The sequence below is a fragment of the Trachypithecus francoisi genome, unplaced genomic scaffold (genome assembly GCF_009764315.1).
Source record: "Trachypithecus francoisi isolate TF-2019V2 unplaced genomic scaffold, Tfra_2.0 Lachesis_group7, whole genome shotgun sequence".
NCBI lineage: Eukaryota > Metazoa > Chordata > Mammalia > Primates > Cercopithecidae > Trachypithecus > Trachypithecus francoisi.
The window spans coordinates 64,221,912-64,238,503 of NW_022681472.1; the positions used below are offsets into that span (position 1 = coordinate 64,221,912).

Below are 16,592 nucleotides of genomic sequence, written 5' to 3' on the forward strand. Positions count from 1 at the left end.
TCACCAGGCTGGAGTGCAGTGGCACAATGTCAGCTCACTGCAACCTCTGCCTCCTGGGTTCAAGTGATTCTCCTGCCTCAGCCTCCCGAGTAGCTAGGACTACAGGCGTGTACCACCCCGCCCAGCTAATTTTTGTATTTTTAGCAGAGATGGGGTTTCACCATGTTGGCCAGGATGGTCTTGATCTCTTGACCTTGTGATCCGCCTGCCTAGGCCTCTCACAGTGCTGGGATTACAGATGTGAGCCACTGCACCCAGCTAGTTCTTTGATTTTAAAGAGTAAACTCTACATGTTTCTGGTTAAGATTTCATTTGTAAATTCACCCTGTCATTCCTAGCCATTGAGATCTTTTTGTAACCAGTCATCCTACATCCTAAATGTACTGTTCAATTTCATATTATGCAAAAGTATGGTTCGTCTACCACCTGTCTTCAATGAAATCATTAAGAAAATATTGTTTCAGACAAGGCTGAAGACAGGATCCTTCTGTACACCCAAGATTCCCACAGAGTAGACATTAATCCATTACTCACCACTCTCTACCAAATGCAACACAAGAAAGTAACTTAAGATGATATACTTGCATTTCTCTACCTTGTCTGAAGGGGTTTTTAAGTCTATTATGCCTTCATAGGCACCAGATATTAAAATTTTGTCCAATACTTCTTTGTCTTCCAGTCTAGCAACCCATTAAAGAAAGCAAAATATCTGTATGGCATAACCCATGTTGGTTATAGTTATATTGAAATCTCAAAGTTTCTTATAATGAAACATTTTACAAATTAACATCATGGTCATGTAAGAATTGAGGTATACACCTTCTTTCAGAAATTCATATTGAATGTCAATATCTATCACATTATTACTGAAGTTTACAATAATGATGCAGAAGCATATGGTGCAGAATCTCAAGAAGCAATTTTAGCTGAGAGTGGTGGCACATGCCTGTCGTCTCAGCTACTTGGGAAGCTAAGATGGGAGGATCACTTGAGCCCAGCCTGGGCAACACAGCAAGACCTCATCTCTTAAAGTGGTTTTGTTTAGTGTCCTCTCTTCAGGAAGGAAGAGTCTTGTATTTTGAGTTCAAGCGGCTGTCAACAAGACTTTATATTTAAGTACCTATTAGATACCACATGCATTACAGATGGCTGTGTGGTGGCTCTTACCGTGTGAAAGGTCCTTAGAGTTCACTCGAGAGTGTTGTAAAGTCACCAGCTTTAAAACACTCTCAAGAGATGCTCTCTGCTGTTGGAAAGAGGCAGCTTCCAAAGTCAAAATTCCAAAGAAGGTTCTCTTCCATTAGTGGATAATTTTCTAAATATAAACTTTAATCTTCCTCTTCATAAAATACCTTCATTTTGCTTTAATTCCAAAAATTAATCACATTCATTTTTCACAGGATCGACCTCAAGTCTAAGGAAATGATCTTGTTCCTGCTCTTTCCTTTCCCTAGGTCCAGCCTGTCACATTTCTTAAACTTTTCTCTCTGAATTCAGCAACAAAAAATGACTGCTTGATGTGCAGAAGCTTGCCAAGCCTCCTGCACAGTTATTCATTTGAGTAAGTTTCAAATCAAAATCATGTTAAGATCAACCATAGTAGCTACAAATAACTCCTCTGCATACAGAACAATTAAATTACACTAAACTCATGATTTGGGAAATCAGTTTTCAAGGGGTAGTTTCCAAAGCTCTAGATCAATTTTCAGGATAATATTATTTAAATGAGGGAAAAAAGAACTTTCATAATTGACAGGATTCAGTCAAGAATCATATCAGCCACTGCTGATGTGACTTACTGACCACCAGGAGTGGTGCAAATGGCTTCTCTATCACCACAACAAACTAACCTCAACCCACTAATAGTGCTTCTGGTAACCACTGCTGTACACTTATCAGACACCAGTGGTTTTTCAAATTACGTAGTTTCTTGACCCTAACAAAGTTTCTCAATTACACTATGCTGGGTGAAGGAGGGTGGCCACAAGATATCTTTCATCAGGGGAAGGAATGCTATGCATAGGACAGCTCTGATTTTTCTGAAGTCATCAGATACCAAGATCCTTAGATAAGTAAAAAAATATTAAGCTGGTTTCTTCATTCCACTTACCCAAACTACAGCTATTCTCCCCCACTTCCTCATATCTCCTCAGAAGAGCCCAGAACTAAAAGCAAGAGTTTCTCAAAATTCCCTTAAACACACACACATCCGACGAAAGTGAACCTCTAGAACATCATCAAGAAGCAAGTATCAAAATAAACGTAAGTTCTCGTAGATGTTCTTCCACCTACGAGAACTACCCAGAAGATATGACAAGTTGAAGACCAGGACTGCCTTCTTTTAATGTCTATTTGGGTATGGTAACATGGGAGCTGCAGGAACAACTCTTCCCAATACACTAGACCAGCAAGGTCTCTCATCCAGGGCAGAGTTTTTAAAGATCATCTATGATAGTAAAAGAGCAAGGAATGACAGATACCGTAGTTACCCCCCGAAGAGTTATATTTTGGGGGATGGGCAGATAATATGTCATTTGGTCATAGGATATTAATCCCCTATGATTCAGCTAAACTTCATGGGGAACGCACAGGAGGTCTGCCAGCTGAACCAGCAGGGCAAAGTGAGTCTTCAAAATCTTGGAGGAGAAAGAGTGAATAACTAAACATGCAGTTTAAATGACGACACAGCGCGGATCATTCAACATTAAAAAGCCTGCTTTTGACTACCAGGAAGAGGCATGAGAACACAGCATGTGAGGTGAAAAACAATGAGATGCCAGAGAATTTTTAAGCCCCAAGTCATACTTTATTACATAAGGGGGAATGAAAACTTAAAAATACTTTGGCTGGGTGACAGAGCGAGACTCAGTCAAAAAAAAAAAACTTTGGATTTTCAGAATATTAGATAATTTTCACAATTCTCAAAGGGCCAAAGTATGAGAGAATCATCAGAATAAATAGGTCTCTCTACAAAGATTAAAGAATTTGAAAAACAATTAATTAGGAAGTATTAATTTGGAGTCATTTGGGCCACTCCAAACTTTACCAGTTGCTTAAATTTTAGGGCATTCATCTTATGGAACACATCTGAATTGAAAACATAAAATAAAAACAACTGATGCTTTTCAAAGTGGCTGCAGAAGCTGGAACCTACCTGCATGTTAATTAAATCTGTAGCTTTCAACATCTGTGTCTCACAGATATTAAAACAGTGAGGTTGGTTCAGTTTGCCTCTTGGTGAGGTCTTGTCAAAAGGAGATTAGTGATCAAAACCAGAAATGTTCAGTAAGACCGAAAAGTTCTTTTTATTTGTTCCTTTGTTCTCTCTGTGATGACATCAAGATGATCCCAGTGTCCATGGAGAGAGCAGAGCAGGTTTCGCCCCTGAACCAATAGGGCAAAGCAAAGGAAGCACAAATCCCACAAAATTTCAGAGAACAAAGCATAGGGAAAAGAATGCAAAGTGTGCCCTCTATTGGTCCATGTGTTTTCATTACTGAGGTGATTAGTTGGCAATTGTATCCAGCAACACGAGAGAGACTAAGGCCATCGTGACACCAAAATTCTAAAATGCGCTGACACAGAAACAAAGATCTAGCACGAGCCCTCTTGGCCAGAATTGAAGAGTGCTAATCCCCAGTTCTGGCCATTCTATGAACTGGCAGCATGATGCCTCAAGTCAGATCAATGCCAGCACTGCATGTCACCAGCTGGAAAGCTACAACAGCTATTTCTAAAACTATATATTAACTGTTTTCTTAATGAGATAAAAGTTAGATCACATGAGAAGTTTTAACAAAACCCCTGTACTGTATATTTATGTTATACTTTTATAAACTCTTTAGTGGGATGGAGAGAATTTAACAACTATTGTCTTTGAGTAAGGAATTACTTGCCAAGTAATTATTTACTGAAATAAATCTTGAGATAGTGCTTCCAATGTGGTTTCATATTGTTAAATATAAACATAGCAAATGGCTGAAAACTCACACAAGGAAAATAAATTTTTAGAAAACAAGTTATCTATATCACTTTGAAGCAGTCATTTGGCATCATGCTAATTTGGAAGGTCCACCTCCTATTTTTTAAGCCAATGCTTCTTAACCTATTGAAAGAAAGAGGTGAAACTTGGACTTCTTTGAGACTTTAGTGGAAGCTCTATATTGTCCTTCTACACCACAAAAAGCAGCAGAAATCAGAAAGCTTCTAATTTCAGAAAGCTTGCAAAAACCCTAGCCCTGCCTCTGGACCCCAAGTTAAGAAACCCTTCTCAAAACAAACGTGCTGAACTGGGTAACTTCTTTTTTATAAGTGCTCTTAATATCTTTCAGCAAGAGATGAACATCGAAAAAGTTTTAAGTAAATTGTACAAGGTTTTCTCCAAATGACTAGATGAGAAAGGCTACCTATAATCACTTTCTCTACATTTTAGAGTAAAAATAAATATTTAATACCTTTGCTCTAACCCTTATTGTAACATGTGTGTTAAACACAAAATACACATACACACCAATACACACATACATGAACACATATACAGGCAAGTACACACATGCACACACACATTTGTTCTGGCTATTACAATGCTAGAAATGTTTCTATAATTTGTATTCAAAAATAATTTTAAAAATTACCAATGCAAGTATGCAAATTTTTGCTAAAATATACTTATGGTTTTACCCATCAATTACTCCAACCCTCAGCCTTCAGTTATTTAATATTCATTACTTCATTAGCATAATTATGAGTTGTAGGAAGTTCTGGGGCTCAATAAAAGTCTGTGGTCTGAAGAACTTTTGAATGGGTTCAAAGGGAATTTCTTTTCTTTGAATTAATGTTTATGTTGAAACATACTATGTATAGGAAAACTCAGTGAATTCAGGAAAGTTGAATTCTAGCTCTATTCTCTTAACTGTTAGTTTTAAAACCACACATTTCTGTAAGCAGCTCACCTTCTGTATAAGTCAAACAGGTCCCACTTCATTCAAAGGACACTGAAATGTCAGTGTTCTCCTGGAAGGCACTACACAGAACTACGTGGTCTCTTCATACTTACAGAACTTGTTCTAAAATATACACACATCTGTGTCTCTCATTGGTATGTCCATGTAGCTATATTATACTAAAATCATAAATATAACTAGGATTAAATTTTTCCTGTATTAACTTATATTATTAACATAAGTATCTTTTTAGAAGGCAAATACCACTTTCTTTTATTTTCTCCTAAATTACTATTCATTCATATGGTCAAACTGTTTGGGGATAAAAATCCTTTATTGCCCTTTTCTATAAAATAAGTATTTTTTAAAATATGGGTTACCAGCTGGGCACAGTGGCTCACACCTGTAATCCCAGCACTTTGGGAGACCAAGGCAGGAGGATCGCCTGAGGTCAGGAGTTCAAGACCAGCCTGGCCAACATGGCAAAACCCCATTCTACTAAAAATACAAAAATTAGCCGGGCATGGTATCAGGCATCTATAATCCCAGTTACTTGGGAAGCTGAGTCAAGAGAATCACTTGGACCCAGGAGGCGGAGGTTCAGTGAGTCAAGATCGCAACAGTGCACTCCAGCCTGGGCGACAAGAGCTAAATTCCATCTCAAAAAAAAAAAAAAAAAAAGTGTTACCCCACCACCACCAGTTTTCTCTACTCTACCCACAAATCACCTGTCACTTGGAATACTCCATCATTCAAATAACAAACAAGTATACAGACACTAGTGTACTCTGAGAAATTCTGAAATAATCAGAAGAGACTTCAGAATGAGTACTTGGCTGGGGATGCTTTTATACCTCGGGTTTTTTTTTTTTTTAATTTTTCTTTAAATTATAAAGAATTATAAATGATGAGAATGCCCATAATATTTAATCATTCCAACTTCAACTATGTGCAAACAACTTCGATTTTAAAAAAACACACACACTATTTCTCATTAAGTCACCAAAATAATTTTAAGGGCAAACAACAAAAATCTCATATACAATGACATTTTGTTCCACTACATTTTGTGGAGAAAGCACTCTAAAAGGTCTAGCTTGAGGAGCACAAAGATAAATGTACCGTAGTTCTGCCTAAGAGAAGCTTAAAATATGCCACATAAGGCAAGATAACCAGAAAAAAAGGAAAAATAAGAGTCCTGTAAGAGTAGCCCAGAAAGCTAAGAAACTATGAGGGAATAATTTATTTTGGCTTTAGAAAGGAAGGCAGAAAATTCAAGGAAGACTTCACAGAAGCAGTGGCATTTTAGGTGGGCACCACGCCACACACATGCTCAACAGCGCAAGAGCTTGAAAACACATGACATGCCTGGAAATGAAGTAATCTGGGATAGCTTAAGTGAAGTGTGCTTTCAAGGTGGTGGAAGGTTGAAAGCAGGCTGTGGTCAGATGGTGGGGAACGCTGACTGCTACAGAAGAGGCTGGTGTTTATTCTGCAATCAATACGGAGGTCTGGGAGATTTGGGGTTTATTAGCAGAGAAGTAACATGATCAGATCTGTGGTGGAGAAAAATGGAATGTGGCAGCATTGTAAGGGATGGAGCATCGTAAGTGGATTGAAGTAGATGCTGGAGGATGAGGAGTCTATAAGGGCCTGAGCTAGGAAATACCTTTGGGAATGGAAAGGATGAGATGGATATAAGCTCACTAATCCGATATAGTTTAGGCAAGAATAAAATGATAAAGAGGCAACAGAAAAGTCAAAGACTATAGCAAGGCTCCCAGTCTGTGCACCCAGAACTCCATGGATAAAAATAAAGAATACAAGCAGAGGAACACATTTGGGAGGGGACACAAACGAGGAAGTGAATTGTCAAGTTTGAGTATGCATGGAATATCTATCCATATTGGCATTAGTTGGGAGACCTGAGTGTAGGATAATCTGAAGCTAAAAATGAAAATAAAAGAAAAATTGAGCCTAGAATTAAAGGACTTTATATAGAAATGAAAATTCAAGAAATAGGGATGGGTAAAATTCCCCAAGGAAATGAATAAAGGGGAAGAAACACTAGTCTACATTCTCAATGAGACTAGTGTAGTGTCACTGGCCAAAGGAAAGAGGTGATAAGATATCACCATAGGAACAAGTCCCAGGGGACTGTACCAATGCTGGACTTGGAAATGAGGTGAGTATGACTGCCCATTAAGAAACCCCTTTCTAAAATCTCTGTACCTTCCACTCAATTTCACTGTGAACCTAAAAGCACTCTAAAAATAAATCTAACGTTTATAAACTTTTAATATTTTTCTTTTTTGTTAATTTCTGTGAAGGCATAAAAAATATCTTTAAAGAAAAGAAAATCTTTTTATTAAAAAGGTGACAGTAGAAGCCAAATAGTAATATATTGAAGAGTGAATGAAACAGGATTATCAAGCCAGAGAAGGGAATAGAAGAAGTGAAGAAAAGCAGAAAAGATTGGAAAGCAGTGTGAAGAGGGAGGAAATGAGGAATTTTGGGATTAGAGGAACAGCAGCATGCTTGAAATAAGGGTGACTGACACAGAAGGGTCCTAGAGGAGGTAAGAACAGGTGGAAGGTGGGCTTTGGAAAGAGTAAAAACACTATCCTTACCCAATCTTATTCTCATTCTCTCCCTGCCACCGCCTTTCCCACCCACTCCCATCTTTTCATCTTGTCGAAGAGAAAGATGAAAAGGACTAGAAAAAAATGAGTGAAAAATCTTTTAGTTCTGAAATCCCGATCCTCCATAATTATACCATCCTCGTCGCTTTCCCTACACACACACCCACATATACAGGTATGCATATATACTTTCCCTAATATGTATAATATACATTATGTATACACTTCAGTATTAATTAGCATGTTTTCTATTTATTCTGGATGAACACATGAAAATGTATAAATATAGATATACAACACTGTCTTCACCTGATCAGCCGTTGATTGCTGCAGTTAATGGAGAAAAAATAAGCTTCATGTCATCTTAAATACTGAAATTTTAAAACTTTGTCATCCCAAAGTTTATCACCTCCTTTTATCATAGTTATCAAGCTTATATCAAATAAAATCTGTCTGTCCCCTATTTCCTGCACTTGGGATGGATAAGGATACGTATTTCCAAAAGAAATAGTTTAAAGGCAGTCAGTAAGTTGGAAGGAAAGAACTACCCTGGATATTCCACAAACTGACCAGTTTGTCTCTAAATAAATCAAGAGGTGGTTTTGCATTAAGGAACTAGAAGTGTCATTTCCAAGTTGTGATTTCTGTGAATATTGGATTCTACCCAAGCTGGATTTTAAAAGCAAATAAAGAAGGCCCAGGGCCTAGGGGAATGTCACCTATTCTGAATCACTTCCAAATTTCTGCGGCAAAATAAGGTGTTAGTTTGAGCACAGCAACTTTCTGACCTCTCTGTACTAGTAAGACCCTGCCTTAAAAAATTATGCAGTTATGTTGGAAGACAAAGCAGCCAATCAAAATAGAGAAAAGAAAAGAAAGAACATGTTTATTTTGCAAAGTTAAACATCACATCAGCTTTTCTGAAATACTTTGGAACTTAAAGTAAGCAAGCATACAAAATGTGTTTTGAAACTTTTTCATTTAACTGTAGGTTAGTATGTTCCATGTGTCATTTTGTATTTTGAAAGAATAACAGGAAAAGTAAACTATTTAAGAAGTACTTGTAAAAAAAATCTTCCAATCTCAATAAATTAAGAACACAAACAAATTAATTTAGCTCTATAACGTTTAAGAGAAAATATTTGCTTTTTCCAGCCTCAGTTACCAGAAACATGCCACACTATTTGTGATAAATCTTTCCTTTCTGTGGAAGAAGCTAAGTCTAATTTTGTGAAATGAGGAGTTATTAGAGGAAGGAGAAGCTGAGGATTCAATGTGGAAAAGGCTACAGCAGGAAACACTTGTCATAGCACGCCCCCTGCCATAAGACCACCAGAAACATGAATTATACATTTGGAAACCTTGCTGCATTGAGAATTTTATCAAGAAGTTTTCATAAATCCCTGGTTAAAATATCACAAGGTATAAAAATAGAATGAGGGAGATACAAGATTAAGTCATTACATGCCATGCTTGAGAAATTCCAGGAGACCACAATAAAGTTATGATTTGTCTATCCACCTTTCAGTAATTCAGCCTGAAATGTGGCTTACGACTTTTCCAAAAAAGAAAGTAATCAAATAACTCCACTTACCATATAAATCAATCATAAGTGGTCTCCAGACCAAGATAGACAGTAGGGGTTAACAATAGCCAATCATGACTATTTTGAAGGGGGAGTCAGGGAGACAAATCTTAATATGTCACATGGAGAGGAAAATAAGGGTTGTCAATAAGCTTTACAAAATGTTGGCATGTGTCTCCCCCTCTCTAAAAGATATTCATTGTCAGTATTGTATTGTGTTTGTGTCTAACTTTTAAAAATTATTGCAACCAGGCCCCATTAGTGACTATCAAATGCATTTTTATAATTTTTCAAAATGAGGGGAAGAAAATATGGTAGGTGGGTAGTGTTATTGTTCGTGATGATCTCCCCCATTTGAAGTTTTGTCCAAAAGTAGAGAAGGTCAAAATTCTATTTTCTCAATCTTATGGCTATATTCTGAAATAAAATATACCATTAAATGATATATCTGCTCTCCATTCCAAACTGGATGCAATTGATTTTAACTGACTAAATTATCTAATCTCTGCCAAGAATTTTATTTCATTAAGAAAATGATATTATGGACCATGTGAGATTATAGAGCAGACTAAACATAATGCCAAAGGAGTTCGGAGAATGCTCCACACTGAAGGTTTGATTATTTGCAGATGGAATATGGGGGAAAAAAAAAAAGATTCAGGTCCCAGGGGTAAGCCTAACCAATCCTGGTACCACTGCCACCTACCTTGTAGCACAAAAGCCAAGAAAGTAACTAATCTTCCAAGCTACAACACCTTTTTAAAAAAATACCAATTACTTTTCTTCCTGGAAAATAATACTTAACTGACACTATCCAAAACAAAGGGGAAAAAGGGAAATGTTGGTACCACATAGGCCCTAACATGTCAACTGTCACTGCTGACATGATTTGGCCAGTAGTCAAGCATTCACTGAGGAACTAATTGAAATCAATCTTTTTGGGGAAAGCCAATTGTTTGGTATGCACAACAATTGGTTTTGGATCAATCAGTGGACATGAGATCAATTAAAACCAGCTTAAGTTTGTGAAGAGGGACAATTCACACAAATTGAGTTAGATCTCTATTCATTTCAATACTCTCACAATGCAATCCTTAAGCTTCCTTGCAAAGCAGAAAAGCTACTATCACCCTACACTGTCTGGCCAGCCCTTTAAGTAGTTCCACTTTTAATTAAAAACACAGTACACCCTTTGTTGATACAGATAGTGTGGTCACTTTTAAGGACCACAGTTATTTTAGCCAGAAACTTGGGATTTGTAAAGGGACATCTGTTAAGAAGAAAAGAATAATAATAATAATAAAACTTTGATAGATTTTTTACACCCTTACCAATTTACAAGTTCTTGAAAGCATTTGAATTTTATTAAATCGAAAGGTTGATTTGGCATAAGCTACTACTGCACAATTTAGAGTTAGAATGTCAGTGCTTTGGGATGTGGATGGTAATCGTTACAAGAGATTCTGCTATTTGAGATAAATAGGTTCTGCTTCAGATACCTTAGAAGGCATAGGAAGATTCTTAGAGATGGCACTGCAGAGAAGGCATGCAGTATCCCTTCCGGCCGCAGGAGTGCTGTAATGTCCTTTTCCACCAAACAGCATCTCTGCATTAAGTTCTACTAAAACAATATGCTTAGTTCTTCCCCACTCAACCACAATGGGACAGGCAGTGTGGATCAGAAAGCTATCACTGAATTAGTAAGTCATCTAATAAGGATCTGACAAAGGATTTTAGATATTTTTATATTTTGCAGATTTCAAGCACTTTAGTTTTTCTAAGTAGACTGCAGCTTTGACTTATAAAAAGAGGAAAAGCCTCTCCAAACACTTTTGACCATAGTGTAATCAAAAATTGCTGGCTCTGCCGAATACTCGAAAGAAAGTACTGGTATTGAGAAAGGAATCAGTTAGGAGGGGAGGAGAGAGGAGATGAAAAGGGGCTTTTTCAAGACAAGTATCAATATCAAACTCTCATGGCCTTTGGGAAGAAATTTCTAGTATTTTTAAGTAGAATAATTTCTGAAAATAAACAATTTCCAAAAGTCAGAAATCAGGGGAGAGGGAGGGAGAGAAGTTGGAGAGGGTTTATCCTTACCAGCCGCAGATACCGAGACAGTTGAAGAGCAGGGACTACAGAAGTCTCACACCATCAGTTATTTGGAGCTCTGCGCTCAGGTAGGCCAATCTCTAGCTCTACCCCTAGGTGAGAACAGCTTAACAATGTCCTAAAAAGCCATCAAAAAACTAAGGTTCGGAAAGTCTTCCCTAAAATCTGGATGCAGGACCACAGTTTACATACAATGAGTTATAAACAAATCACGTCACAGGTCAAGTGAGACGTTTACATTTTGGAAAAGAAGAGAAAGTCAAGATTCATGAATCCGGCGACAAATTCTAATTGCGCAAAAGTCCAAAGTGCCAAAGTGCCGGATGAAAATAGACAGCTCTCACCAGGTCCCTGGGAAGGGGCTGCTGCGTACTTTTCCTGCGCGGTTAATTCGATGTGCGTGTGGTGGGTGGTTTATGTTTAAATCCCCCCAGAAAATTGAATCGTGTCTAGCCGCCCTTCTTCTAAAATGCACTTGGATTAGTTGCATCTCCAGCAGACTCCGAGACAGAAATATGCACTAAATCTGCAGGAAAGCGAGTTCCCAGAAACCTTTCTGGAGGCTTCCACCCGCCTTCTCCGCTACGCACAAGTGATGGAGAGGGAGGGAGCAGTTAAAAAGCCGCAAGTGAATTTCATTGAGAACCAGAAGCCTCCACCGGTGTAGCTGTTTTTGCAAAGCAAATGGAGAGAGCAAAGTGGGGCCTGTTTTAAAAACAAACCTCTGCAGGCGAGGACTCCCCAGAAAACCAGCGCGGGAATTGCTGCTCAATTCAGAAAGTTCCCATCTCGTCGCAGGTTCCAGAAAAAGATCTATGTTTGCCTTTTTCTGGAAATGGAGGTCCTCCCCCTCGACTTGGTACCCCTCCCAAACTCCGGAATACAAACACACGCGTGGGTACGTACACCCACACACCACACACACACACTGTGCTAGGTCAAGTCCGAAGAGATCTGAGGCCGGGTTTGGGGCGCACGTGGATGGGGAAGGTAAAACAAATGAGCTACAGGGAAGATGGTTAAGAGGATAGAGAGAACAACGACCAAAACAAACAAACAAAAAAATGCATGCCAAATAGGAAATACGTTCTAAAGAGACAAGTTCAGGTGAGGAGGTGGGGCAGCGAACGTGAGTGCGGACCGCGCGACTTGGCCCTGAGCGCCCGAGTGGCGCCCAGCTCGCCCAGCTCCCAGCGCGTCTCGCCCCGGCTCCCTGCGCCTCCAGGGTGCAGAAACACGGAGTGTTCTGTAGAGCTCCAGGGTCCTAAAGGTGGCGAGTGGGGACCCGCAAAAGCTGGGGTGGAGAGCACAGCCCTGCCCATCTGAGTCCCCGGAGCCAGGGCGTGAGTGAGCACCGCCACAAGCCACCCCTGAAGCCCACACACCTTTGGCAGAGAGAGACCCACCTCGCTTACTGCGTCTCCATCGGTTGCCTTGGCAGTGGCTGTAATCCATGCAGTTCAGAATGATGAGGGCAAAGGAGAAAAGGCGAAACTGCATCTGGACGGTCGCGCGGGGGAGAGACGCCTCTCAAAGTCTAGGAACTGGAGGGCTCGCCCAAAGAGCCAGCGCCGGCCGCGCTGCTGGGGAGGACTCAGAGGGAGACTCGCCACTCACCCCCGGGCCGCACCGGTCAGTTCAGCGCGATCAGCATCTCTCCGCCACGAACCTGAGAGATGAGGGAAGCGAAAACAGGGTGTGGGAGATGGAGAGAGCCCCGGAGAGGCAGCTGCGCCTTCGCGCGTCCCAATTTAAAGAAGAGAGGGAAGGAGGAAGCGAACCCACTGCCTAGCACGAGCCGCGGAGCGGCTTAATCCAGAGCGGGCAGCTGCGGACGAGTTGGAGAGGAAGGTGATTACAATCAATGAATTAGCAACCTCTGCTGAGCCCTAAGCTCCAACCCGGGGGCATAGGGCGTTGTGCGGGCGCTCCGAGGAAAGGAAAGAGCTCCAAAGACAGTGAGAGTGCAGGGCTAAAAGAACGCTCTTAGGCCATTTGGAGTCCACGGCAGGGTACCCAAGCGCCGCGGCTGCGGCTGCCTTGGTGTGGGTTGCCTACCGTGCGCACGTCTCGGGCGGCGCGGCCTCCCTAGGCGCGGTGCTCCATCCCAGGCTCGGGAAGCGAGCCGCTTGGTTAGCACGTGGGCTGGGGAAAAGTTTGCAGAGACCGGCCGGGAGCGCCTGGAAGCTCTGGGATTCCAGCGGCCACTACGGTGTTGGCGGCGCCGGGCAGAAGCGCGGAGCGGCGGGTGCAGCCACTGGGATGCTCCGTCCCCGCCCGCGAGCGCGGTCCCCGGGCTAGGGGTGCGCCGGCTCTCACTCTCTACGTCCCTAACCAATTGTGTCGCTTCCTGCGCTTCCTCCACGCTCACTTCACAGCTAAGATTTCGTTCTTTCCAAGCTGTAGAAGGTAGAACGCGCCCGGGAGGACGAAGTGATCCGAAGGGATGTGGCGAGCGCACTTTCCGATGGAGATGCAGACTGGCTGAGGCTCGGGATGCTTCTATAAGTAGGTGGTGCTGTGGTCCAAGGCATCTAAGTCTAGGCTGCCTTGGAGTTCCTGGGTCCTAAAGCCAGAAACGCCCGGTTTCCCTGAGGTCCTAAAGAACGCTGACAGCCAACAGCTCGCCTAACTCCGGGCGAATCCTCTTCGGGCTTTCCAAAATGGGAAGGATAAAGAGTAGCTGGAATGGAGACGCCCCCTGACCTTGCTGGGTCCCAGAACCCGGCTGTTCACCCCCAAGGAGCCCTCTCCAGAGCTCTAAGGTCAGTTCCAATGGCAGCGCCAACTTTTCTGCAGGGGGATCTGACTGAAGGACTGATGACTCCCTTTAAACTTTTGCAATATGCCACACCTCTGCCACTTTTTAATTTACATCTTGTCTATGTTTTGCAGGAAGGTGTGGTAGCTGGCTGAAATTATTCATAAAATGCGCCCCCACTTTGAGGAGTGAGATGGGTATTCCCAATAGCTTTCGCTCATCCTCAGAACTGTTATTTACTTTGTTTCTCCTCCAATAAAACTAACAAAAACCTGTGATCCATTGCCTGAAGTACTCAAGAAGTTGGGGCCTTGATTCTTTAAAAATAACTTTTAAAAGTTCACTTCCCACTAAAGTATTTTTCATTCTTAATCCTCCTCTTTCCTCCTCCCATTTCCAAAGTCTCCTGAATTAAACTTTTAGGTGCTCTGGGTTTGGGGGAAATATTCTGTTTAACAAAGTGTTACATTAAATAGACTTGATGCCATCCAATTTCATTCTAGTGAAATCTGTCCTGCATTCCCTATTGTAGGAAAAAATGTATGTATTCCTTAAGCAAAAGATAAGAATTTATGCCACTAACCGTTGGCAGTATGAATGTCTATAGATATGCCCACAGTTACCATATTATTCTGATAGCATTTTATACTATTTAAATTCCCTTTTTTATTCCTTCAGTTTCAGAAGATGTTCAGAAATTTGATGACTTAAAAGACAATCATATAAAAAGAATATTGCAGTACTCATATTTATTAACTATTCTATTATTGCCTATTCATAACTATTTTACAGACTCACTATTACATAGTGGTATTTATGTGCTAAGAATTTCAGCAGTGTGCCTTTGATGCATGCCTGAGAACACCCAAGTAAATCTGAGTTGAGGTCATTGGTCCCATTTCATAGATAAGAAAATCCAGCCCTGAGACTGGCCCACAGGGCACAAAGAGAGTTGACAAAACACACTTCAGAAACAGTGGATCTGTTTCTTGACTTTTGAGTCCTTGATTTTTATCACAGAATTTGGAAGCAATTGGAAACATTTCAGTGTAGGGAGTGGCCTCAGTGTTTGGCATAACTTGATATTTCTTGATCATCTTGATATGATGCTGAATATCTCTTCAGCACCATAAATATATACTTTCCAAATATAGTCATATATGCACATAACAAATGAATTGTACTTATAAAGGAGTTAAGTCTGTGGGAGAAAGGAAGTCTTCCCTAAGTAAGGCCCCCTGCCTCCTTGCAAAGCTTTGAGATCCCTTCCAGATCAATGGTAATCAGTGTCCTTTAAAATATTTAAAGGCAAAAGTAAACAAGACCAAGCAGATATAACACTACCATTAATCACCTGGGTCACTTTGGGCAATTTTCTTGGTCTCAGTTTCCTTGGCAGTATTTTTAGGAAATCTGCCCAAGGTCTTTTTCACTTCTACATGTTCTGGTTTACAATCAATTTTCTATTTTTACTAGGAAGTTTGCTGTGGTATCTAACCAGTGTGAGGGCAAACTCATCAGTGATGGTTCTTTGTGTACAAAGAATAGGGTTAGCCACTGCTGTCCTTAGTTAAATTTACAGACCACTTTCACCCTTATCCCTTCAAAGACAACTTTCCATAATTTTAATTTTAATCCTTTGTGTTGTACAGTTGATGCATTTTTAGCCAGAGATGCTTTTCAGTTTAGTGAACCCCGAGATTCAGTTCATGAGGAAGAATTTTGATAGCACCACTTCTGTAGAAAATTGGTTAATTTGTTTAGTAAGAAAAGAATAGGCTCTGAAAGAAAGGAAAATTCTTAATTCCTTCTTTTGCTCCCTCCTGGTCTATCTTTGCCTCTTAAAAGACACCAGTGAACCTTAAAACTCTGTCAGATTTAGTTCTTGGGATACTTGGAGTCTCGCACTTAATCACTTTGGGGCTAATTTGTTGATAATGCAGATTTTTTTTTTTTTTTTTTTTTTTTACATTCACTGAATATTTTTCCTGACTTCAAAATCCCAGGAATGTTCTTGTTACTAAAAAATACAACCCTAATGGATCCTAGACTATCATTAACTTTAATCCCATATCTCTGCTTCCTTTCATTTCTAAACTCTGAATGTGGTGTTGTTGAGGCTCACAGCTCACAGTTTCTCCATCTTGGAGACTCAATGGACTTTTTCTTCAAACTGAGTTTATATAGTGGTTTCATTAACCTGGCTTTGTAAATAGACTTGTGCCTGGGTTCTGTTTATAGAGAATTATACTGAGGAGGTTGACTCTATACCACTCATTGGTGATAGGGAAAAATAACTGAGGGCAGAAGTGGGGGATGATGTTATAGGTAGGAAATAACTTCTGTATTTTATTTTTTGACTTGTAATTGTTCATACAGCTCAGAATTCAATCCTTACAAAAGAGCATAACAGGGCAAAGTCTCTCCTACCTCCTTCTCTCAGGCATCCAGTTTTCCTTAGAGTCAATCAGTTATTCTTGTACAAACTTTCAAGGTTTTTGGTATACTTCAGGAGATGTTTTGTGCTTATCAAACGAGTAACTTGATAATCT

At 40.3% G+C, this 16,592-nt stretch overlaps 1 protein-coding gene across 1 annotated transcript in view; it reads right to left on the reverse strand.

The window, feature by feature from the left end:
- Positions 1–13,881, reverse strand: part of RSPO2 (R-spondin 2) — a 179,215-nt gene extending 165,334 nt beyond the window's left edge. The window contains exons 1-2 of the mRNA XM_033202973.1: positions 13,338–13,881; positions 12,686–12,948 (exon numbers count right to left, since the gene is read on the reverse strand). Of these exons, the coding sequence (XP_033058864.1) occupies positions 12,686–12,779 (94 nt within the window). The 5' untranslated portion in view covers positions 12,780–12,948; positions 13,338–13,881. The remainder of the gene's footprint in view (positions 1–12,685; positions 12,949–13,337) is intronic.
- Between the last annotated feature and the right edge of the window lie 2,711 nt (positions 13,882–16,592).